Below are 27102 nucleotides of genomic sequence, written 5' to 3' on the forward strand. Positions count from 1 at the left end.
CGCTCTATTCTATTGCTACTTTCTCTGCTTGGTTGTTAAAGGTGAAATTTAAGTGAAACTAGCAGTATGTTATGTGTGTGGTTTTAAATAGGGTGGTACTCTCCCTTTAGAGATGAGAACATTGAGGCCCAGAGAAGGCGTTACTCACAGACCCCCACTCCTACTCCATCACACTGTCACATCTCATTTTTTCTCAGTAGTGTAGACTTCTGCAGTGTGCCAAATGCTATTTCTCTGCCTCTGTAGATTTGATTTGTCTTACCCATGTTATTAAAATTACTAGAAACAAAATTCAAAGTAGCTCAGAAAATCATTATAGGCCCCTAATAGCATTTTCAATCTTCCCTGTTATAAGATACCTCGAACATCTTTTTGTAGCTTCTCCACTCATGAAAGTCCTGAACAACATAGACATACGTACAAGCCCAAAATAGATTAAAAAGTACAGGCAGGGTATATAGGTACTAAATGTATTTTCTGCTAGCTGCTTTATTCTCCTTAAAACTTAGATCTGAATTTTTTGAGCACTAGTCATGCATACACAGATGTCCTTAATAGAGTGCTTCAGCAGATTTATGGGTTTTATTTTTCTCATTGGCTTCCATTATAATGTCAGAACTACTTCCTGTTGGAAAAATATTTAGCCTCTAAGTCTAATAAAACTGCACTTGTGCAGTAAATCTTTTAAAATTGCAATGTTGATGGACAAATTATAACTTTCCAGTAAAATAGTAGTAAAACTACATATTCCAATACAGAAAACAACTTGAAACATACAGTCTTCAGGAAATGACTTTATATAGCCAAGCTTTTCAACCAACTGATGTTTACTACATAAAAACTTTTTTTAAAAAATGGGGAGAAAATCTCAATAGAAAGTTTTTGTCTTTCCTTTTGCTTTAAGATTGGTATCTCTGACTAAAATCTGTTTAATTTTATTCTCTTATACTTTCTCATAATGGAATAATGAAACATTAGCCTTATTATACTTCCAGTGTTAAATTCGAGACCATCTGATTTATGGACTCACGAAATACTTGGCTCATTTAGTCCACTTGTACTTTTAGGACCTTTTAATAGCATCTACCTTAAGATAGATTATTAAGTTATCACAAGGCCTGCACCTGAATCGGGTGTCTTCAAGATGACTAGTTCCCATACTAATCAACCATATTATTTGGGTGAGAATAACAAAAGTATTGGAATAATTCACTTTTCCTTTATCCCTTTAACATGGACAGGAGCTTCATTCAGACCTCTTGCTCAACAATTGTGCTCTTTTTATTTTTAATTTTCTATTTTGACATTTAGAAAAGTTACAGGAATAGTAAAAGATTTCCTTTATAGCCTTTGCTCAAGATTCCCCAGATTCTAACATTGTACCACATTTGCCTTATCTCTTTTCCCCTTTTTTCCTTCATCTTTATCCCTCTCTTTGTGCATGCTTGTGTGCATATGCACACAGTTTTTCCCAAACTGTTTGTTAGTAAGTTGCAATTTACCCCTAAACACTTAAGTATTTTTTTCCTAAAATAAAAACATTCTTCATTGTTAAAATTAGGGAATTAACATTGCAAGAATACTATTATCTAATCAATTTTTACTCAGTTTTCATCAGTGTACTAATGTATTTATAACGAGGGGAAATTACAAAGCATTGTTGCAGTCACTTGTCATTCATTCTTTAGCCTCTTCTAATCTGGAGCTGTTGCTCAGTCTTTGTCTTTCATGACACTGTTAGTTGAATTATTTTGCAGAATGCCCTCAGTTTAGGTTTGTTGAAGTTATGTTCTTAATCACTTCATTTTATAGGTCAGCTGTCTAGTCATCTGTCTTTCTCTTGGTCATAATTTAGATAGCTTGGCCTATCCAAAATAAAGAGACAGCTTTATTTTATTTTAATCATTTAAAAATTTTCTTTTGTTCTGATTACAAAACCTGTATTTTGTAAGCAAGCTAGCTAAGGTACCTAGTCTTAACATACGTTTATCCTGCGACACATTAAAGAAAATGTGCATTTAAAAATATAAACATGTATATGCATACACAATTATATATTTATTTTTTACAAATTGAATCTTACTGAATATAGAAACACAAAAATACTGTTCTGCTATTTAATTTCTTCACCTACCCTTTCTTTTTAATGAGTACATGGTATTTTGTTTATGGATGTTCTATAGAGTATTTAAGCAGTCTTAATTAATGTTTAGGTTGTAAAAAACATTATTGTTTGATGGAGTGTTTAGTTAGTAGGATATAGTCCTAGTGGTGACGTTATAGGACCAAAAGAGTATACACATAATAATATTTCCAGGTCGTGTGGAGAATCTGAAGCACTTTTTAGTTTTATTCCTACACTTCTCATCACGAAATGTACAGGCAATGGTGAATTTAAGAATTTATGAATGAAAGAGTGCTACTCAGCCTTCAGAGCTCTACTCACATGTGGTTGTTCTGTATTCTGGAGCTACAGTCAACAGACTGCCCAGCCCAACCTTGTACCTATTTGTCAGGTTTTATAGACTGAGGGCCCAGTGACAATTAATTCATGAGTTTAGATCCAAATGGGGTTAAGTAAGTTTTAGTAGACTAGCTTGGAAACCCAGTACCCAGTTAGAATTTCAATTGGGAAACTTAACTTTTTGTTTGACTTCTATCCTAATGGAGGATTGCAATAGTGAAACATACTAGCTCAGTAAAGCAAGTGTTTTTTCTTAGGTAAGCCATACCCAGAATATTAAGTTTGATTTAGGATAGTGGGTCCTAATGCTGACTTCACCTTAGAAGATCTATCTACACATCGCCCGCTCCCCACCCCAGAGATTTGTATTTGGTTAGTCTTAGGTGGATCTGGGGTAAAATTAGGTGATTCTAATATGTAATCAGTGTTCAGAGTCACTGATTTAGAAGAAGTTTGAGAGCCACGTGCCCCTGAATGGGACAGGGAACCCAATTATAATTTGCAGCACACCTGGAATGTAACTAGTATTGGCTTAATAAAATTATGAATAATAAAACTTGGCTAAGTATAGGAACCTATTTTTAAGTAGTTGAGGTGAAGGTTGGTTTTTTCTTTTTAAAAAATTATTTTGAAGAAGGCCCAAATACAAGACTGAACTGGAATTGCATTGAACTGTATCCCTGAGAAAGTAGCAAAGTAGCCATTTTTAATAAGGGTCAGTAAACTTTTTTTTGTTTGGGCCAGAGATGAACTATTTTAGACTTTGTGAGCCACATACAGTCTCTGTAGCTTATTCTTTTTGCTTTTTTCAGCCTGTTAAAAATGAAAAAATCATTTTTAGCTCTAGGACTGTCCAAAATCAGGGCCGAATTTGGCCTATGGGCCATGTTTTGCCAAACCCTAATCTAAGCATTTGTCACTTGTTTTTCCCATGAAACGGTTTTGTTGGTGATGAAGTTATCTAACCAATTTTTATTTTTGTTTTGTCTTAGTTAACTCATCTACTTACACTATTTACATGGGAAAGGATAAATATGAAAGTAAGTTTTCAAAAGCACTTGATTTTGAAATTTCCAGCAGGTAAGTGTTAATTGCCTGTTCTCTCCTTGGTTTATTGGCTATGAGTTTTCAACTACTACCAACTAACCGACTATAAAGAACTCCAGAGAATTAACTCTCCTAGAATTTAGTTTTATCAAATAATATTTGAGCTAATTTGACCTGTTGCTCATTAGAAACTTACTTTACAAAGAGTTTTGTGGTATCATTTGATTTAGGATGATAAGAATCAGGGGTTAACTTATGCTAGTTTAAACAAAAAATAATCTGTTACTTGGACTTGAAAAGATCATTATCTGTACATTTTTACTACATTTAAGATGAGTGAAAACATATCTGTTGGTTTTTTTGAGGCTGCAGTTGGCTCTTTTTAAAACATGAAATGTTAACAGTTTTTATCTAATGTTGACCACTCTTTTCAGAATGAAATATATTATTTCATACTGCACACATTCCTATAACTAAGATAAAAATTTACAAAAAATTACCATATCATTTACTATGTCCTCTGTTTTCATTAGTTTTATTTCATTTTTAAAAAGCTAGTCTCAACCTGCTAAATTAATTTTTCACCACTAATGAATTTGAACTAAAGTTTAAAAGAAGCGCATTGCTTCTTTTTTGACTGCACTAGTGAAGAGGCAGATGAAAGTGAAGTTTAACTTTCTCGATCAGGAGAGCAGTGAGTTGACAGCACTATCCCTCAGGGTGTGGAACTGCACCCTGAGTGAGAAAAGAACAAGGGTGCTTGGAGAAAATGGCAGAATTACCCTAATTCAGCTTGGAAAACACAGCTGCTCTTCTCATGGAGATAGTGTATTGTTTTGGAAAAGCTAGCTCTTAAACCAGGCCAATCTGGGTTAAAATCCCAGCACTTTAGCAAAGTAGCTATTGTTACTTAACCTTGTATTTCTTAGCTGTAAGAAGAGGATCTTGGATGATATCTACCTTGCAGGGTTGCGAAGGTTAATGAAAGAGCCTGGGTAAGTGCCTGGGCCATAGTGGGCAGTCAGTAAGTTGTAGTCCCCTTCACTGGAGCTTCTTTAGCTCTCTAAAGCCACCTCCTCCTTCCCCTGTGAACACTCCAGGGCTGGATGACTCTCCCTCAGGAAACTGAGAGCTGGCTATTCACTGCAGTCACCTTTCTTTAACCTTCAGTTATTGCTTGGTTTTTTGGGTTCCCTGCCCCCAAAACCATCAGTGTCGATTCTAGGTGCAGTTTGAAACTGACAACAGTTTAAACTTGATCCTTTAAAAGGCAGGTGTAATATTCTTCCATGTGAGACATTTGACATTAATGAAATAAATAAGGCCAAAAACATTTTTTTTTACATTAATGAAATAAATAAGGCCAAAATTAAAAGATGTCAAAGCTCTAGTTATATAGTTAATGTATATACTTATATATAAAATATAATATATATAGAACATATATAATGTGATATACAGTAGTTATGTAAACAGTTATGAATTATATCTAACTAGTTATATAGTTAATATATATACTTATATATAAAATATAATATATATAGAACATATGTAATGTGATATACAATAGTTATGTAAACAGTTATGAATTATATCTAAATAGTTTATTACCTTGCTATAAGACTGGTTGTTTTAAACAAAATCAATATAAGCAAGACTATCACATCCTAGCCAAGAGGAAAATCAACAACAAAATAACTCATTTTAAAACAGTTTTTCCTTATAATGAATTTGTGACATTGACTTTGGTTGTGACTTAATGGAGAAACTTTTTGCAGTACATTAATATTTCAATTTTATATTTCTCTTAATAATCCATAAATTGTCATAGATAATTTGTATTTATCTCATGGCATTTTCCCAATGAATGTAGCTGAGGAAGGAATGCTACCTTCTTGTATTACATTGAACAATAGAGCAAAGTTACAAAAGCCATGGTTATTTACAGTAGTTAGGCATCCAAACCTGACCAAATCTGCTTTTCTTTCTGCCATATCACAGGTGTAAGACCAAGGGTGTAAGCTTCTCAGAGGTCACTGAGAAGCACCTAAAACAGAACTGCTATGTGTGGTTGTGCAGGTTTTGCCCTGTGCAGGTCTGGGGAGGGTGCTTTATATTGAGTCTGGTTCACACTGATGGGCTACCAGTGGTGCTGACGTAAGGCAGCTGTGCTAGGGACATTCCCACCATCTGTTTTCTGTCCATTTTGGTTACTCTTTGCTGGGTCCATCTTTGTGGGGCTGTGTGCCACCCTCTGTGAGTATCTGAAGAGGAAAATTGAGGCTGCTTTCACAGTATTCAGGTGAAGGCACACACAAAAACAAGTATGAGTCAATTTTGCTGTGAACCTCAAAATACTCTAAAAAATAAAGTCTATAAAAAGTATGACAAAATATATTAATGTTAATAGCAAATGCTATAGAAGTAGAGGGGGCAGAGAGAGTAAATGTGGTGAGAGAGGGCTGAGAAGGCTGTGGAGGAGTGGGTTAGGATATGCTAGATTGTGAAATTCTTTAAATGTCTGTTGTAGGAATTTATATCCACAAATATAAATCTAGATGTAAGATTATGTCTACATATATAAATTTAGATTCTATCCAGCGTCCAGTGGCATGGTGTTTTGCTATCATTAAAATATATGTAGGAAAAATCTAGGTATAGAACACTTTTTCCCCCAGAACTCTTGAAGTCATTTGGAGGCGCCAACTTTTCTAGTCTGCAATGTAAGAAAGGTATAACATTGTTAAAACACCCTGTCCTGTAGTGCTCCTAGCACATCACACTTATTTCTAATAGCCTTGATGACTTCAAGGGCCAGATAGAATATAAATGAAATTTATATCAAATAATTTTTCACTAAAAAGCTTTCAGGTGTGTTCTTTTTATTATCCAGCAGATGTCACTAGGGAGCCAAACATTGTCTGAGGAAGAGGTTTTTAGGTTTCTCTTTACTTTTTCTGATTACCTGTTAGCTGTTAGCTCAGCTTCCCACTTAAGCTAGTAGAAAGGCCTTCAAAAAACTCATGGTGTCTGCAGTTTCTAAGTGTACCCTCATCCAAGGATTATCAGCTTCTTGCTTTTCTGGAAAGTAAATACCTCCATTCAAGTTAGATAGATTATACTTTCTTGGGTACATTTTAAGTCATATGAATCATTTTGGTTACCTCACAGTTTTTAACTTTGTGTCTGATATTTTACATAATTATTCTGTATTAAGCACAATTAGTTACTAATTATTCATATGGCTATTAGAAGTATAAGTGAATATAATTTATCTGTGGCGATATATATTACTGGCCTTAAAAACTTGCATAAAATTTGAAAACTCACTTTTTAGAAACACTTTAAAGAAATAATCAGGAATTTGGACATATTTCTTTAAAAAATTTATTGAAGCATTTATAATTGGAAAGAACTCAAATGTCAACAATAGAAAAATTTATTCATATAATAGAATTAAGTAGTTATTGTTTCTAAAGAACTTTTTAAAATCTTACTTTTACCTAACATACATAGTTTAAAATTTCAAATAGTAACAGAATGCTTATGATAAAAAAAATCAGTTCCCGACCCCATCCTTTCCAATACCCACATTCTACCCCTCTAAGACAGTTACTTTTAACATTAAGCTTTTTTTTTAAATTTTATGTTTATTTTCATATGTGACAGAATTGTAAGCAATTTTTATTTTCTTTTTTGTACTTCTGATGTTTGTTTTATTCCCTAATTTTCTATGATTTTATAATTGAGGGTTTTTTTGGAAAAAGTAAAATGTAATCCATTGGTTTAAAAGTTTTAGCAAAACCATTTTGATGTATAAGCAGTATTACAGTGAATCAGTTTTCTAAGACATCTAACTTCTCAGCTGCTCTGATTTGTCAGCGTTTACCCTCAAAATAGAAATTTCTTTGAACTTTAGATTATACATATAAAAAGTTAAAATGATCATAATTTTCTAGTTGTAAAAACTACTTTTACAAAATTTTCAAGCATCAAGGTCTCTCTGAATTACTCTTCGCCATATTAAGGGAGAGAAAAGTTGTGGAAAAGATAGATATTTTCCCCCTTCCGATCTATAAACTAGCATATTTTCATTTGACAGTTATTTTTATTTATTTATTTGTTTTACTTTTTCTTTATTCTCTTATATCTCCTTGTAGATGAGGATCTAATAAAGTATGGCTGGCCTGAAGATATTTGGTAAGTAACAATTTTGGTTCTGCTTTCAATGGATCATTGTTTACTTTCTTAGACTTGGCCAACCACCTGACTGCTATGATTAAACTAGACCTTGTCCTTTGTATTTTGTTTATGAATATTCAGTGGTAAATAGCTGGCTACCAGCTCTCTTCATTTATAATTACCATGTAAACTGGTAATGATGTCTTAAGGTTAGATCTCAGGCTCTCAAAGGCCTGCAGAACATAGGCTTTCTTTTAAAAGCCTCCTGTGTGTCTCCTCATAGTAAGTTACTGAGACCACTGCACTTACATGTTCACACCACTCTTCTTGAGTGGATGTATGAAGACTTCACAAGAAGCATTGAAAACAATATACACATGTTTCCATGTAGATGGAATAAATAGAGCATCTCACCAGATCCAGCTTTGAAGAAAACACAGACTGGGTTCCCTTTGTTTTCTCAATTCCCTCATGAGTTTATCCCGGTCTTGGTCCAGCCTCTACCCTCTCTTTCTAAAATAATTTGTGGAAATTTAAAAATAATAATATGTACTTTCTTAGTCTCCTTCCAAGATAATTTATTTTGTAGCTTATAAAACCCAGTCCAAAAAAAAAAAACCAAACAATAAAACAATCAACAACAACAACAACAAAAACCCTTTATTTTAGTTGAATTCTTTTTCGGACTGCCTTAGAAAGCCATATGAGTTTTTCTACCACTCAGACCCAGGACCTTTTAGGAATTCATGGACTCTGAGTACTTTGTTTTTCTTTCTTGTAACACTCTCAGACTCAGTTTGCTTACTTTTTGTATCTTCAGCTTCCACCACTCACTCTGACCCTTGTGATATCTCTCTCCTAGAGCTTTATTCTATCTATAGAGCAGGATATGGTCTCCACATCTTCTAACACCCATACCATGTGCTGTCCTTGACAAATCTTGTTGCTTTAATGATAGAAATAATGAACATTTATTGAGCACTTAACTATATGCCAAATACTGTTAAGTGCTTACCTCCACTAATACATTTATTTTTTTAACAACCCTGTGAAATAGTTACTGATATTATGCCCATTTTTCAGATGAGGAAACTAAGGCTGAGAGAAACTGAATACATCTACTTTAGTTCTTGCTGGCCCTCCACCCAGTTCTAGTGCACCTGGATCCCTATCCCCAGCAGGATCATTTCAGATGTCCCTAAAGCCTGAAGATCTCCAGATTCTATCAAGGGAGATAAGAACAGCTGCACCTGTTATGTAGTTATTTTCTGTTGTTTTTAATATGTCAGGTTTGAGGCAGAACTATCTGCATAGAAAAGGTTGTATATTCAAATGTACCATGAAAGTCAATTTGCCACAGCCTTTTTATCTGACATACAGGAAAAAAATTAAGTGGAAGAGAAATCTCCAATTTATAACCTACACCCCATGTATTATGACTTGGGTTTTTCACTTCATTAAGATTGACCGTCTCCTGGAATACTACTAAGTCAAACCAGTGTCTACAGATACCTAGACACCCATTACCCATTTTGACACTCTTTAGTCATTTTGAGATTAATGACTGTTGTTAAAAGTGATTGAATTTTACTATCAGAAGCTATTTGAGGTCTGATGTGAACTGAAATAGCCCTAAATTCAAGACCTTTCCTGGTGCATAAACTGTCAGGCCTGGAAACATTCCTGGACATGCTGAAAATGGTTCTGTTGATTTACATTCCAGGGCAGATTTTCCTGCTTCACTGGTTCACTCTGATGCAGACTTTGGAACTTTACCTCTATGAATGTCACCATCTGAGTTTATACCAGGAAACCTTCTGAGGTGCCTTTAAGCAAAGGATTTTTCTAGGAGTAAGTGAGAATGGAACTAAATTTATCTTTAAACAAAGAAAACTAGAAATAGTGTGCATTTACTGCCTCCAGACTGCTTAATAGGTAGTATTTCCAGGGATCCCACTTTAAGGAGTTAAATGACCCAGCTTCTGGGGCCCTGCATCTTTTCACCCTCAGGTCATTGATTCTCATTTATTAAAGTTTGTAGTTCCTGCATTCTGTAAAGGTAACATGATTAAGCAAGGAAGAGGAAGATAATAAGGACAAGAGGGAACTAGGGAACTGGTGGGCATAATTTAAACTTTGAGTTAGCATTTTGAGAAGTTTGGAAAAGTTTTCTAAGGAAACTTGTTCAAGGTAGTTTGTTAATTGGACTTGGTTCTATAGTGTAGCAGTGAGCACATTTGCTTTACACACAGAAGGTCCCAGGTTCGCACCCCAGTGGAGCCACAGTCCGTGGTCTCCGACTATGCTACCCTGAACAAGCCCAATGTCTGATCTCGGAATCTAAGCAGGGTTGGGCCTGGTTAGTACTTGGATGGGAGACCACCTAGGAAGACCAGGTGCTGTAGGCGTAAATGATAATATTAAAAAAAAAAAAAAAAGATAGTTTGTTAACAGAGTTGGCTCTTTTGTTTGTTTGTTTTACATTTCAGCCAAAGCCCCACACTTATATGCATCCCCCTGCCTTTTGTAGAGGGGCACCTATGAACCTGAAATTGGTGGGTATCAGCAGTGATATTCCCATGCGTGTTTTAGTACTTGAACTAATTATGTATGAATCTGTTAGATGTATATTGAATTATTTGTGTATTTTTGGGGGTAAAATTTCACACCAGAGACCTTTACAAAAAGTTAGAATACAATCGAGCTGTTATGGGTATATAGGAGAGTTGTAATTAGAGAGGTGGCTTAAAACAAGTTGAAATGGGAGAAGTTGCTTCTCAATTGGGCTTGCTTGCTAATGGGGTATTTTCCTAAGATCTTGAAAGAGGATAATGAGATATATAGTTTCTAGATTTGCAAAAACATTTTTCTCAGTGGAAAATGCCAAGCTAAAGACAGTAATCAGAAGGAATCTCTTACATAGCAATGCAAATGAGTAAATGAACCAATTGGAGAAAAATAAGCTCTCTGTAATGGTTAAGAATAAAACCTAGAGTCGTCATAGACTGCCCAAAGTGCATATTTTTCTCTATCCAGAGTGATGAGCAAGATGCTTAACCTCTTTAGAGAGGATGTTGGAAACAGCATAATCTTAACCTTTAATGTATAGGATTACACTGTCTACGTCTTGTACCCGCTATGAATGTGTGACCTTTGTCATGTAAAAGACATTCATGCTAAGAAAATGTCTAGAGAAATACATAATGGGATGTGATAGTGCCTCTTTAAGATTTTACTGAACATTCTTCAGCCTGGAAAAGTAAGAACTAAAGAAGAAATGACCGAAGTCAACAGAATCAGAGTGAGAATCATGTGTTAATCGTTGTTTGATACTAGGATTCTGCGGGCATCTCTCTGGAAAGAGAAAGTCAACTTCATTTGGTGAATTGCAAATATGAAAAACTTAATATCCCAAAATGTTGGACTAGGTGAAAAAGGAAGTAAGTTTTAAAAGATTTAATTAAATTGGTGGGTGATGGAGTCTTAATGAAAGGTACATTTAGGACATTGGGGTGGGAGGGGATTCTGAATATTCTTAGGAGAATATCATAAAGGGCAATCACCATGCTCTCCCAGGAGACATATATAAGTGCCATTTTCAGATGTAAGGCTGGGTAAATTACTGGTCTGACCCACCTTACAGTGTGGTTGCTTACTGTCTTCCATCCTCATGGCTCTTCCAACTCTGTGCTTGACATTCTCTTTGGATTGTTTTGCCATCACTTGAAACTCAGGATGTCCCAAACCAAACTCATCTTTTTCTCTAAATTGGTACCCTCTCCAAGTATAGGATATCTCTCCCAGACTTGCAGCATTGGAGTCTTGCTGACTTCTTTCATTCTCTTCTCTTCTCACCTGAAATTCCTCCCTGTTTTCTCAAAGTCCTATGCTTCATTCAAGGACCCAGCAAATCTCAGTTGTCAGTGAAGCCTTTGGTCACTGATAGCTTTTTCTCACTTAAAATATCACCCTTCCCAGGGCATGTAACATTTACTGCCTGTGGTACTCATCTCAGCTCTTAGTGTCACACAGCTGCAGAACTTTCCATATTTATCTTCTCCCAGTAGATAATGAGCCGTGGAGGTGGCGACTATGTTTTATACTCCCCATGACGCTTAGCATGTGGTAGGCACTGAGGTAATACTTTCTGAATTGGAATGCTTTAAATACAAGTGGTCCGAGGAGATGGTTGTCTTGTACCTCTTGCTAAAAGTGGTTTTCATTCTTTGTAGGTTTCATGTGGACAAACTCTCTTCGGCTCATGTATACCTTCGATTACATAAGGTAAACTGGATTTAAACATGGATTCATGACTTGTTCTTTAGTGATGAGCATCATACCTTGTTCTCTATCCTTTTTCTGCAATTAAATTGCTTAGAATAATAAATATGTACAAATCTAAAAATTAGCAAATGAAGAGATGTCTTCCCCCTGACCCAGAAAATCACTAAGGGAAATTCTGGTGATTTTTGAAACTTGGACATAGTACACATTTCCCAGCTAGAAGCACTATCTTGTCCTGCCAGTTCAGGTGTACTTCTGTCACCTCTGCTTTCTCTCTCTTTCATTTCAGTTGACACTACTGGACTTTGTATCTTCTCTAATGCAGAGCATGTTGTGGTTCCTTTCTCTCAGGTTCATGTGATTCTCCTGCCTCACGAAGGGCAGATGTTCCCAGCTTTCAGGGGCTTCTTTGGAAGATTTAAAACAGCACTATAGTAGTAAAGGAAGATGATGTAATGTTCCCTAGTAACATAAACCACTATTTTTCAACCTGTCTTTATAACATTCATATATGAATGTTATAAAATATAATATGTTATATTTTATATAGTTGAATAATAGGGTGTATATATACTTGTTATGGGTATTGCTTTTTTTTTTAATGTTTGATTTTGGAATAATTTGAGATTTACAGAAAAGTTGCAAAGAATGCAGAGTTCCCCTGTTCTTCACTCCTAGTTTCCCTCATTGTTAATGTCTTGCATTACCATGGTAGATTTGTCAGAACTAAGAAGCCAATGTCAGTAACATTAACTAAACCGGCTCACCAGTTTTTCCATTAATGTCCTCTTTCTGTTCTAGGATCCAGTCCAGAGTCCCACACTGCATTTAGTTGTCATGTCTGCCTATTCTCTGGTCTGTGACAGTTTCTCACTCTTTCCCTGTTTTTCATGGTCTTGACAGTTGGAGAAGTACTAGTCAGTTATTTTATAGAATATAACTCAATTTGGGTTTATCTGATGTTTTTGTAATGTCTCAACTGAAGTTACGGGTTTTGGAGAACGAATATCGCAGAGGGTGAAGTGCCCTTTTCATGCATTAACGGGACTGATCACTGATGGTGTTAACCACAATTGCCTGGCCAGGGAAGTGTTTGCTAGGTTTCTCCACCGCAGAGTTGCTTTCTCCCCCATTCTATACTCTGTTATTTGGAAAGAAGTCACTAAGTCCAGCCCATGTTCAAGGAGAGAGGATGGAATTAAGCTCCACTTCCTGGAATGGGAAGTATTTACATATATTGTTTGGAATCCTTCTGTAAGGAAGATTTGTCTCTTTCCCCTATTTATTCACTTATTTATTTGCTTCAGTATGGATTCACCTATTTATTTTATACATTGGGTTATAATCTAGTACTATGTTGATGCTCACATTGTTCTACCTTTGGCTGGAGCTGTCAGCTTGGTTCCTGAGCTCCTTTGATATGCTCCCATCCTTTTGTTTTTTGAGCACTTTCTTACTTTCTGACACAAAATGCTCCAGGGTCATCTTATACTTTCTCTGCCACTGCCCTAGAATCAGCTATTTCTCCAAGGAACCTTGGTACCTTTTATTAGAGAACGGTATTTAGAAACCAGGATCTGGACTCTGGTGTGTTCATTGCTTCTAGGTCCTCTCACTTGACAGAGCTAGGAAATACACATATGTATACTAACCCACATATACACTCTATAAATTGTTTCTGTATCTCTCCCTCTGTATCTTCATCAAGCTAAACAGGAGCTCAAACTAATATCTTCGCTGAATCCCTTACTACAGGGGCCATTCTAGCCTTCCCTCCTTGCTTATTTGTAACTTCCCTTTCAAAGAGTGAGAAGCCTGTTACCATCCACCATCCATTTGATTATTTATTTGACTTCAGTATATGTGTAAGTAGTGTCAGATTTATTAACCTGTATCCCCATAAGAAACAGTTTTATCAGCTAAGGAAAAACCGCACAGTTCATGTGCAGTTATTTTTGTCTTTTTGCTTTACAGTTTCCAGTCAAAACACTGATTTTCAAAGTTACTCGTAAGCCGCTCCACCCCTCTCCCCGACCCGACTCCCTTCAGTGATGTTGTCGTGCACTTGTAATATATTTAGATTCTTTTGTCTCAGTCTGCATTTTATCCTGGCATCCCCTGGTTGATTGTTTTATTTTTCAAAGTGACAGTTTATAAACTTTTTCATGTTACTTTATTATGTTCATATATATTATTTTGGCTGTCTGCTTTGAGTTGGTAGCATGCCACAATTAATAATGAAAGCTTCTGTGTTAGAATTTATGTTTACAGTTTTTAGCATTACGACTCTCCAATAAGATATATCTTTTTATGAGCTGTTTTTTATTTTTCTTTCGAATTATTTTTTAGAATAATTTTCAGAAATGGAATTACCGGGTCTAAAGATACAAAGTTTGGTAACTTCTTTTTATGCCAGAGTGCTCTGAAAGTATTGTGCTAATTTAAAATGCTGTCAGATATAGATAGGTTTTTCAAACACTTTTGGGGATTTTATAACCTTAAAAAAAAAAAAGGCAGCCTTTGACCACTTCAGATAAATACAAGATGCTTATTTCATTATAGTTATAATATTCACTGTGGCTCATCTTTATACTGTTAATGTTTTTGAGAACTGTAAAGGAGAAGAGGAACATTGTAAACTCTGTCCTGGAGCAAAATTCTGAATTCTAGGCAACTTCTTGCCATTTTGGAACTATTTTAAATTTAGAGAAAATAGAGTGGGGTATTATCAAATTTCCTTTGGGTTCAGATTAAAGTTTTTCCTTTGGATTCTGCTGTGTTAGAAAATGGAAATAATGGTCATCCCAAATTCATGGTATCGCCAGTGATTACTTGTTTGAATAGAAGTTTAATGTTATTTTCTTTTGGAAGTACATAATATGCTCAATAAAAATATATGCTTCTTAGGAACTTTTACCTGTTTGATCTGCAGTAAATAGCACAGCCCTTTGTTACCTAGCATGTACCAAGTAAGTGTTGGAGTTGCTGTAAGACTAAGTGGACTGTGGATTTGAATCTTGGCTCTGCTGCTTACTAGCTATGTGACTTTGAGCAAGTTACTTAACTGTGCCCGTTTCCTCATCTGTAAAAGGGAGCCAACAGTACCTGTCTTATTAGGTCATTGTAAGGATTAAATGAGCTCACCTATCAGAAGCATTTAGAATAATGCCTGGCACATGCTAAGCACTATATGTGTTAATTCTTTTTGTTGAAGTCACTTGAATTAAATCCAGACCCTGAAAATCACAGATATTCAGTTGTGTTCTTTCCTGGGCTTCTTTGAGTTTTAAAAACCCATAGAAAAACCTCACTTTTCTAGAACTTTCTTACCTTATTAACAGAGATAGCACAAAGCCCACAGTTAAAATTCTGACCTTTACATATTGAGAGTACCTTAAGCTCTCCACTCAGAGTTTGTTTACTCTGACTTTATGCATAATGCTAAGCTGAATGAGTTTTTTCTGCTCATATTATTAGAAGTTGCAAAACAGGAAGAGGAGATTGCTTCAGGAATAGTGACAGCCACAGGTAGTAAGAAGAGATATTGGACATAGCCTGACATCAAGGCCAACAAACTAACATTTCCACAAGAACTCGGTAGGCAGCATACTCTGTGGCCAGTTTTTAGAACATGTATTTAGTCCTGGGTTTATCTCTCAACTCTGTCACTTACAAGCTAGCTATGTGGGACCTTGACCCAGTTACTCAATACCTGGCATGTGGTAGGTACTCAAAAACTGGTAGCTGTTGTTTTAGTTTTTTGGGTTTTTTTTCATTTCGATTTATTTAGTATAAGGCCAGTTGTCTCCTGTGAATTATGGAAGCCCCTGAAGGTATCACTGTCACTATATTATAGCCTAGTATAATGATTGATATTCATAATGATGACATTGTATTATTAAGATATTCTTTAAGCAGTCGGGGAATTTCACAGAATGAGATGCATCGCTAAAGTAGTGACAAACTTACATTTTTGGTTAAAATTTATGTATGTGAGAGATTCCCATTTAAAATATTTAACATAAAGAAAAAAATGTAGAAATATAATGAAAAACACTTAATTTATCTCAAATATTCACGTAGGTAGAACATTTCATTCCCAAACTGAAATGCTTCTGTAATCCCGTGCCTAGTTGGAGCCAGTACTGAGTTGATTTCCACTCGCTCTTGCCTCTTAAATATTTCTGTCTGTTCTTTTGGAATGGCTTTGTTTAGTCAGCTTTGACTTTGATACAGTATCTGTAGAGAAAATGAATCAATATTATTTCTCTCTAATGGCTGATAGTTTTATCTGACACACCAAGGGTTTGCTTCCTGTTTAAGGCTGAGGATAGATGAACTACTAGATGTTTGGAACTCACAATTGTAAGATATCTCTTTGAGAGGAACGTCATAGGCACCATTTCCTCATAAGCTTTGTAGAAGTAAGAATTAGAAGAAGAAAGAGGGAGAAATTACTCAGCGTATTTACAGTTAATATTTTGGTGGTTTTCTTTCATAGCCTGTGTTTTTTTGCCTTTTCTTAGTTTAAATAAACATTCCCATAACAGACTTCGTTTTTCAGTGTTCTGAAATACAATTGAAGAGTCCCTGTTTTTAATAAAATCGTGCCTAGTAAAAAAGGCAGCAAAGCCCTTTGAGTGTTTCAGTATCGATCAGTAATAAGGGAGTAGACCATTTGGTTTATTTTTGTGTTTCAGGGAGAGAAGATAGAAGACATTCCAAAGGAAGTACTGATGGACTGTGCCCATCTAGTGAAGGCTAATAGCATTCAAGGTCAGTTTTCCTAGAGATGTTTTCAGAATTAGCCCTAATGGCTCTGTGTCTGATATGGGTTACATTTTAGAGAACATGTTATTAACTTTGGCTTGAATCAAAGGAATAACATGTAATATGCTTTTGCCTTGTTTTGTTCTTTAATATGACAGTTCTGCTACCTATCAAAGAACTAAAACTGAATTTCCCCACTTCTCTGATGTTTATGGTCCTATCTCAACTCTTTTTACCCTGTTTTCCTTGCTTTGAATAGATTGTCTTAGACCTGCCTACCCTTAAAGTTGGTTGTAGAGAGACTTTTGGAAATTAGGTTATGTTAATAGCTAAACAAGAGATGTGTCTCATGGCTCTATTTTTAATATCGTTTGATATCTTTATTTCTTTTCCTTGTTATTAGATGCTAGTCTCAAGTCTCCAAATCACTCTTTTCTACTTTTTCTTTCTCCTCTCCTCCCATTACATATTTTTTTCTCCTTGTAAGGTATCAAGTCAGTTGATTTTTATCTCCCAGATAATCTTATTTAATTGATCTGGGTGATTCCAATGTACAGAGACAGTTGAAACAATTGGTGTTAAGTGTTTTAGGTAGGGCCTATAATACTGGGCTTGGTGCTTGTCTGTTTCTGCTGTACAAGCTTTAATCTGTCAGTAGTACAGGTTAAGAAAGACAGTTACTTGGGTGGAAGTGGGAGTTAAAAATGGGGAACCAGCAGATGGTGATATGCTAAGATGTTTGAGTTTGTAGATTGGATTTTAGGTGTAGGACATAGACCTAGATAGGGTAAAGGTAAGTTTGGTTTGATATGGTTTGAATAGAAAATAAGCATTGGGTAGACACATAGCCAGTACCAAGTATCAGGGATTAGTGATTCCCCCTTCACCATCACTTAGACTGTGTTTCCTGAATCTGAGGCAGCTTTTAACGAGTCAGGTACCTAGCCAAAGAAAGTGGAAGTCTTATCTGTAGAGCCAGTGATTCTCAACTCGATAAATCACTAAATTGCAATTAGTTTTGGGACATTCCATTTTTATGAGTAGAACAGAGTGTCTAAGATTTCCAGTTAAGATTTTCAGTATTGATATAAAGATAATAAAAATTAAAACCATCATTATCCTCTTTCCTTGTGTGTTGCAACCTCTTTCACATCTTCTTATCCCCTGTCAATGCCCCTAGCCAGCAGACGTGACTTTATTAAAAGAGCCTTAGACTCTATTCTTGGCCCAGCTTCTTTCTTCTTAATCTCTTTATAGTTTGCTAGTTCTAGAGAAAATAGGAAAAGAGAAGACTCATGACAATTAACTCTGTCTCTTCAGCTTCCCACAGTGACAGCTCACTAGCAGAAAATGAGCGAAGCCTAAGAGTTTCACTCTCATAAGGTAATGGCAGAGAATGCTAAGGAGTGAAGATTGTCTTTGCTGTGAGATTTGCTGAGTACACTCCATTTGAGTCACTGCGGAGTTAAAATATTTTCCTCCCAGGTTGACCACCTTTAGCACTCAGAACCAAGGGAGTTGGGATTAAACTTGTTTGCCTTCATAGAATCTGACCAGCCTGTTCTGTATTCATCTTGTAATCTCTTGCCAGGTTAAACTTTTTAAAGGCTTAGCCACTTTTCGGTGACACCCCAACTTTGTGTATACAATTAAGTCCAAACTTCTTTTTTTATTTTTAAGTCCAAACTTCTTAAGCTGGCATTTAAGCATCTTTGATCTGACTACAGAATTATTTTCCCTTCCCATATTTCATACTCTAGCCAAAGCAAATGTTTTCTGTTTTTCTACCTTGTACCTTTGCTTATACAGTCATATGTCGTTTAACAACAGGGATATGTTCTGAGAAATGCATCGTTAGGCGATTTTGTCATGCAAACATCATAAAGTGAACTTACACAAACCAAATGGTATAGCTTACTACACGTATAGCTTATTACTCTTACACTGCAAACCTGTACAACGTGTTAATGGACTGAATCCTGTAGGCAGTTGTAACGTAATGGTAAGTATTTGTGTATCTAAACATATTAAAGGTATAGTAAAAAAAACAATGTAAAGGATAAAAAATGGTACATCCGTATAGGGTGCCTACCATGAATGGAGCTTTCAAGACTTGAATTTGCTCTGAGTGAGTCATTGAGTGAGCAGTGAATTAATTTAAAGGCCTAGGACATTACACTACTGTAGCTTTTATAAACACTGTACACTTATGCTACACTAAATTTATTTTAAAAATATTTTTCTCCAGTGTAACCATAGCTTACTGTAACGTTTTTACTTTATAAACTTTATTTTTTTTAACTTTTCAACTCTTGTAGTAACAGCTTTGTATAGCTGTATAAAAATGTTTTCTATATAACCTTATTCTGTAAGCTTTTTTGTATTTTTAATTAATTTTTTTTACTTTTACCAAAAAAAAATTTTTTTTTTAACTTTTTGTTAAAAATAAAGACATTAATATACACATGAGCCTAGACCTACACGGGGGTCAGGATCATCAATACCACTGTCTTCCACCTCCGCATTTCATCCCACTGGAAGGTCTTTAAGGACGATAACACATAGACCTGTCATCTCTTATAACAATACCTTCTTCAAGAATACCTCCTGAATGACCTGCCTGAGGCTCTTTTTCAGGAAGTGTCATTCTTTTCAGAAATATGTCCATAAGTGATTTGCTCGGTTTGTTTCTTGTTTTGCATCATAGATTTACTTGTAAGCAGATAAATGCACCATGAATATTCTTCTCTGTTAATGAAAAACTTTTGGTGTGGGGGGTCCATGTTTTCTAACTTTAAGGAGTTTGCTGAGCTCTGCAAAATCTTCTGCTAAACCCTTTACTGTAAATTTTCTTGGGGGTTCTTCTTTTTCTTCTCTTGCAGTTTCCTTTTCTTTTGCCTCTTCAGCTATGTTTCTCTTCCAGTTCCAACAGCTCATTATTCGACTCCTTAGAAACCGCCTTCAAGAGCTCCTCACCCAGGTTAAAGCTGTTTGCAATTCAACTACAGCCTTTTTGATTTTTGCAGCCTCTTCCTTGGCAAATCCTTGGAAGTCACAGACAAACCTCTTAAGTGTCTTCTTCCAGATTCCATTCATACATCACTAGGTGATATGAATTTTCCAGCTCCATTATCTTATGGGACCACCGTCATATATGAAGTTCATCATTGACAGAAAGTTGTGCATCACATGACTATTGTTTTCTTTGCTCTCAGTGTTGTTCTCCTTATCAGTCATTACAAGTCCATAGCCAAGCTAAGGTTCAAGGTCCACGTAGTAATTGTAGTAATAGCTAACACGGAATTTTGATCATATGATTGGCACTGTGGTAAAAAACTTTAAAAATTATTTCGTTTATCAACCTACTGAGTTAGATATTATTATTTGCATTTCATAGATGAGGAAGCAAAGCTTTTTATTATTATTATTTTTTTAATTTTATTTTTTTAGGTGAGGCAACCCTTGGTTGACCTCACACATTGCAAGGACCTTGTCAGCTTACAATCTCTTATTTTTTAATTTTTACGCCTACAGCACCTAGTCTTCCTAGGTGGTCTCCCATCCAAGTACTAACCAGGCCCAACCCTGCTTAGCTTCCGAGATCAGACGGGATTGGGCTTGTTCAGGGTAGCATGGCTGTAGACTGAGGAAGCAGAGCTTAAAGAGAATTAAGGAACTTGCCCAAGCTCTCAGCATGCTGACATGTGGTAGAGGCTGCATATGAAGTTAGTCTGACTTTAAGGTCTTCTGTCTTACCCACTAAGCTGTATTAACCTCTCCCAGGAAACCTTTCTTCTCCTTCAGCTTAGAGTGCCCTCGCTATACTACCTTAGCACTTTACCTGTACCTTTCCAGTATTTGATGAGTTCTATTTTTAATTGAAGTTATTTATGTACTTATCTTCCTTCCTTTAGTCTTGGAAGGTAGGATCGATCCAGGTTTGTATCCTTCTTGCACATTGGAGAATTTTTAAAAACTTAATTTCGAAGATTAAAAGTTGCAAGAAAAATACAGCTCTCATATACTCTTCATTTAGAGTCAGCAATTTTTCCATATTTCTTTGCTTTCTCTCTGTAACATACTCACTATTAATTTTTTCGGCTAAACCATTTGAAAGAATATTTTAGACATCACTAACCTTCAGTATGCCCTAAAAACAAGGACATTGTCTTAAGGAACTACATTACAGTGATCGATTAAGGAAATTTAGCATGGATCGAAAACTGTTATCTGATGATATATAGTTCATTTGTAAGTCCCACCACTGTCCCTTCAAAGTATTTTTTTCTGATCCAGGATCATGTGTTATATTTACTTGTCGTGTCTCTCTAGACTTCTTTAATCTAGAGACACTTTTTTGTCTTTCAAGACATTGACACTTTCAGAGTGGAGAGCGATTGTAGAATATCCCACGATTTGGATTGGTCTGATGCTTCTTCTTGAGTTGGATCACATGATGAGTTTTCAGGCAGGACTGCTTCATAGGTAAAGTCTTGCCCATTACAGTGAGTAGGCACATGGTGCCTGCCATTTGGCACCATTTCTGGTGGTATTAACTTTGATCACTTAGGTAAGGTAGTATTCATAAGACTTCAATGTCTATGATGATATGATAAACTATGAAATATAATGCCATCTAATTTTGAAGAGCCTTAAAGAGTGTTGGACCAGTGATTACACTGACTTTTTGAGCTGCTGGGGAGGCTGTCAGTGTAGAGGGGAAATGTGAGGTGGAGGTGGTGAGGGAAAAGAAGGAGGAATGAATAGGGTGCCTGGCACCCTTTTCATCCAGAGCATCTCTGCTGTGACTACTTTGATGTGTTCTCTTTGGTAAAAGAGGTTCCACTGCTAAAAGAAACAAAAAACAAAAATTCTAAACTGGTCAGATTTCCTCGTGTTTTAGATGAGATTCCAAGAGGCATGAGGACTTTCTCAAAGTGGCACAGCTGGTTTGTGGTAGGGCCAGAATGGAATGCAGGTCTCCTGCATCCCAAGCCATGGCTTTTTGCTTTATCTTGCTGCTTAACCTTTGTTGGATCAAAGGTTCATATGAGAATCTGGGGAAACCTGGTTGGTTCTTTCCTCTTTTTTTAAAAAAAGCTCACATAATAAGTTTCACATTCAATTTTAGGGAGTCTTGGAAGTGGACCCCTGCTTTCCACCTCTTTCTTTTGCTTGAATTGCATTCGTCAGCCTTTTGTGGGTGGTTTTTTAAAAAAAGTATTTTGTGGTTTAAAACTTGATGCCTGTTCATTCGAAGCTTTTTCCTTTGTTGGATTACGGTAACTTGCCAGTGGGTAAGGGAACACTTTGCTCAGTGTCGTCTGCCTGCATGTTGAAGACAGTCTCTCTTGGCAGGCTGCAAAATGAACAACATTAACGTGGTATATACACCGTGGTCTAACCTGAAGAAAACAGCGGACATGGATGTGGGGCAGATAGGCTTCCACAGGCAGAAGGATGTAAGTTTCTGCGCCACGGAGGGAGGCGGGGTCCTGCCACTGAGTGGAGTATCCATCTTTTCTAACACTTTGTTTTTGAGGGCTCAGCATCGTGTATGTTTTCTAAAGAGAATTAATCTGGGTTGCTAAGCCCCTGGAAAACTTCTCCACTGTTCTGGAGGGTAGCGGGGCAGGGGGACTCATGTAATAAACATTCAAGAGATTTTTATTCTGTCTCTCTCAAAGGTGAACATTGTGACAGTGGAGAAGAAAGTGAATGAGATTTTGAACCGATTAGAAAAAACAAAAATGGAGCGATTCCCAGACCTAGCAGCAGAGAAGGAATGCAGAGACCGCGAGGAGAGGAATGAGAAGAAGGCCCAAATTCAGGACATGAAAAGGAAAGAAAAGGAAGAGATGAAGAAGAAGAGGGAAATGGATGAACTTAGGTATGTTGGAGATACGGTATTATTATTGACCTCGAAGATTCTTCACTGCTGATTCTAATCAAAGGTTAACCCTTAAGATTGAGATACAGATGGAGGTTGGTACAAGCTCTGACTGTCCCTCCCTCCATCTGTGTCTCAATCTTAAGGGTTAACCCTTGATTAAAATCAGCAGTGAATTTAATCAAGAATAGATGCTATATTAAGTGTTTAACGTTGACTAGCTATGGTATTTGAGTGCAGTTGTCTTAGCTCTAAAGTCCAGTGCTAGTAACTCTTAAAAACTGTTTTTAAAACCTCTTTTTTTACATTTTGCAAGTTTAATATAATTAATGTAGTGAGGCCTGCTTCAAAACACTGCATTTTTAAACAATAAATAGTAGTTAAAATAAAGTTTGGATCCCGAAATTCTAGTGTATAAGGCCATGAGAATCCTTGACTATATTAGTTTTCTGTTGCCGCCATAGCAAATTACCACAAATTTAGCTTAAAACAACATAGATCTATTATCTTACAGTTCTGTATGCTAGAAGTGTTATGTGGTTCTCACTGGGTAAGGCATCTGGCCTGTGTTCCTTTCTGGATCTGTTTTCTTTTCTAGCTCCTAGAGGCTGCCTACATTTCTTGGCTTGTGACCCCTTCTTCTATCTTCAGAGCCAACAACATCGCATCTCTTTGACCTTTCCTCCATATTCATAGCCCCATCTTTGACAACAGCTTCTTTGCTTTTAGGGACCAAAAGCACAGACATTGGGCCCACCCAGATAATCCATGATAAACTCCCCCCCTAATATCCTTACCTTAATCATATCTGCAAAGTCCATTTTTCCAAACGAGGTAACATATTCATAGGTTCTGGAGATTAGCATGTAGACATCTTTTGGTGGGATCATTTTTCTGCCCACCACACTGAATCTGTATAGATGTATAATACTATACCTAAAGAGGCCCCTCGTTCTTCTTTGTAAAGGAAGGAAATTGATCCTCAGCCTTCTAGTCACATAATTCCTAGATTTTTTTCCCCACAATCGTCTATTGATATCATTTCTGTTAAGTATACCAAAAAGCGGTGATGGGGGTGGGGGGTCTATTGATGTATTACTGGCTTTGGGAATGACCTTGTATCAAAATGGGCTCTCTTGCCATGTCCTGACCCAGTTTCCTTGGAATACCTGAATTATTAGATCGTCGGGTCAGAATGTTGGTATTTTGATCAAGTACTGATACTTATTAGTTATCCACATACACGTGTTCCTCTTGGATATCCTACTAAAACAGGATGAGGAGCTTTACTTAAAGTATAATATTCAAATGGAGAACTCCAGGAGTGTTACCCTGAGTTATATCTGCTAACATGAGACGAAGTAATGCATAGATTTAAACATTTGATTTGACCTAGAATTGTGAGTCTGCTTTCTGTTAGAGGTGAAAGAAAAATGGTCAACTCATTGTGGTAAAACGTATAGATTTTGGGTGATGCGGAATTTAGTTTATCCCTTTTTGTTTTTAGTGCACAGTGGAGAAAAAATTGAAAACATGCCTTTTTGTGCCCTTTACAAATCTAACATCATTTTGTTTGGAAACAATGTTATTTGTTAGAAATATAATATCACTTAATATTCTTATAAAATTTAGTAAGAAAGAATAACATTTTTGAACACTCGTCATCTGTCAAACGCTACTGTGCTTTACCACATTATCTCATTTAATCCTAACAGCCATATGAGGTAGATATTTTTTGCACTTTGGAGAAGGGGAAGAGAAGCAGTTAAGTAACTTGCCCAAAGTTATGTGACCAGTCTCAGTCTGATTCTCAAGTTCACACACTATTACCACATTCTTCGGTCCTCCATTCAGTCTATTTAATGTTAAAGTAGTAATTATTTTTTTATAAATAAATCAAGTAATATATAGATACCATAATTTACCTTAAAATACATTACATTTTTGTTTCAAATTAAGCTATATGCTATTAAAATTTAGGAGATTTCATGTGTTTGACTTTACTAGTTTAAAAAGTTGCAAGCATTTAAACAAATGAATCCGTACACTAAAACACAGTTTTTACATCTTCTAGACTTTCTTTATAGTATCAACAATATATAAAATATTCATATAAACTGAGGAGAAAATTTTTCATTGTTATTAAATAAAATTTTGGCTTCAAAAGTTTAATAACCATTTTCTAAGCTGTCGCTTGTTGGTACATGTATATAAAAAGGAAAATATGAGTGAGATAAATTACAGATCACTTTTCTAGTCCCTGTTTTTCTACACAATTTTATCCTTCCTGCTTTATTTTTAATGAGTCCTCAGAAAACCAAAAACAGTTGGTGTGTTTATTTCTGTGAAACATGTTCCACAAAAATGAGTCACATGCTGCCGAAGGTAGAGAATGTGAAGCAGGGCTGTGGCGTGAGGAACCGATGCAGGGACCTAGCAAGGATTTGCTTGGCATGTGCAGAGCTGCTGTTTGCATGTTGTAATTCTGCAGCTTTGTGAAATTCCACAACAAACTCGAAGCTTCTGATGTTTTATAATCTGTTTTTATACATTTGTAGTGCTAGCATCACTCTAATTTCTGTTTTTGACTCTTCCACTCGAGAGATTGAATCCTATGCCTATAAAATCTATAAAATCTTATTCTAAAGTTGTTCACTTGGCTTTCTGACCATGAAAATATCATCGAATTTCACCAACAGTTGCTGCTTTTATTTGGACCATCTGATGGGGAATGTCTACTTTAGTTGCTGAGAATGCTTAAGAAATTGACTTTTGAATGGTTTGGGGAACTCCACACATGAACCAAGAAGATATTCTTATCTTGGACAGTATCCCCAGTGTTTCTAGATGATTTCAGTGAAAAAGTTAGCCCATATCCAGAAGAGCTACATTCCAACTTCTTTCCAGTTTGAAAGTCATTATTTAGAATCTAGACTCCTTTTTAGCCTCAACTCTTAGAACAAGAATGGCAATAAGCTTGTCATTTCTAATTTCTTCCAGGAGGAAAAACTGGATGGAAGTGCTTTTGTATAATCCAAGTTCTTTGAGCTCCAGTCAGGGCCATATCCATCAGCCCTCTGCTTAGGAGTGAATAGAACAAAACCCACAACAGAGAAGGCGCTGCATTTCTTCTGTGGTGAAAAGAGTAGTCGCCCTTGCAGCTGGGCGACTCCATCTTGTTCTTGCAAATAAGCACTTTACTCCTTGAGCTTAGTGTGCAGAAATTTTAGTGATCTGATCATGTAAATAAGAATACATAAAGCTCGTCCTTTTAGGTAGTTTATAGAAATATTTGAATAATTAGGAGGGTACCAGAGTGTGAAGGCTAGATAGTAGCAGTATATCAGTACCTTCTATTAACGATTTATTCATTTAATCAATAATGAAAATTTCCCCTTTCTTAGAATTCACAAATTCTCACCTATCCCTCCTGTTCATTAGCTCTTTAGACAGTTTTTGTAGCTCACACTTGCCCTCTCAGTCTAGGGTCTAATGGGATTTTAGTTTAAAGAATCTTCGTATGGGGTTAGGTGTAGGGAGGAAGCCTCACATATTGCTTTCTTTCTATGCACTGTAGGCCATACATAGAATAAGAGAAAAGAGCAAAAGAGATTCAACACAGATTTTGAAAGTAGTCTTAGAAATGACCTTGCCTGGAGAATTAGAAAAGCACATCTTCCACTCAGTCTTCATTTTACAGGGATTTTAGAGAGTGGACATTTGGAGAAGTCCTTTAGGCTGTTTCCCATGGACACTATCACTTCTTGACATGCGAGGGAAGAGTGTCCATGGTGCTCCCTTCAGTGTGGCGTAAGAACACTGTTCATCTCATTAGTTGAATTCATGGTATAAACAAAAGTTCAGAGAATCCTTTTGAGAAATCCAAAGAGTTTTTCAGCTAATGACTTGCAGACCAGGGAACATAGCCCTTGGTATGAACCAAGAATACACTTCAAAATGGGGGCAGATAGGGCTAGGTTTTTAAAAGGCAGAAATTGCAAGGAACTGATGATTAAAGAGATGGGTTGCCAGGGGAAACAAGACCACAAACTTACATCATTCTGATTGTTTGGGGCAACTGAATTTTCAACGGTTGGCTGACTCAGTGGTCAAACAAGTGAGGTGGTGAGATGAGAACAGTGGGTAATATATGATTAAGCATTTATCAGTGTCCTAGTTCCAGCCCAGGCCTGTAGAACAAAAGGGTTTTTTTGGTCACACAGTTACAGTACAGAGAGTATTATTTATTGACAATGCAAAGAGTACGACTTATCAAAGAGTACAATCAGCATGCGGGGGGGTGAGAGGGGGCTGCTCGCTCTGCAGGAGGTTTCGGAGACCAAAAGGGCAAAGTTATGCCTTGCAAGCAGCTTCAGAGCTCAAACTGTAAAAATCTAAATGTCGGGTCACAAGTTATGATATTAAAGTTCTTATCAGTCCTCAATGGTTACATCCAGTGATGTAA

At 36.3% G+C, this 27102-nt stretch overlaps 1 protein-coding gene and 2 pseudogenes across 3 annotated transcripts in view; 2 read left to right on the forward strand and 1 right to left on the reverse strand.

Annotated features, from left to right (window-relative positions):
* The window catches only part of CCDC25 (coiled-coil domain containing 25), a 36743-nt gene that overhangs the window by 2093 nt on the left and 7548 nt on the right, over positions 1-27102 (forward strand). The window contains exons 2-7 of one of the 3 annotated variants that reach the window (XM_011359348.2): positions 3457-3504; positions 7672-7711; positions 11926-11977; positions 16678-16753; positions 22106-22209; positions 22435-22637. In XM_011359348.2, the coding sequence (XP_011357650.2) occupies positions 3457-3504; positions 7672-7711; positions 11926-11977; positions 16678-16753; positions 22106-22209; positions 22435-22637 (523 nt within the window). Of the gene's footprint in view, positions 1-3456; positions 3545-7671; positions 7712-11925; positions 11978-16677; positions 16754-22105; positions 22210-22434; positions 22638-27102 lie in introns of all 3 variants that reach the window. The other 2 variants (XM_011359349.2, XM_023530174.1) reach the window with 2 other exon arrangements.
* On the forward strand, positions 9986-10101 carry LOC111739137 (annotated as a pseudogene).
* LOC111739139 lies at positions 20273-20391 on the reverse strand (annotated as a pseudogene).

Source organism: Pteropus vampyrus, unplaced genomic scaffold (genome assembly GCF_000151845.1).
Source record: "Pteropus vampyrus isolate Shadow unplaced genomic scaffold, Pvam_2.0 Scaffold47, whole genome shotgun sequence".
NCBI classification, from domain to species: Eukaryota; Metazoa; Chordata; class Mammalia; order Chiroptera; family Pteropodidae; genus Pteropus; species Pteropus vampyrus.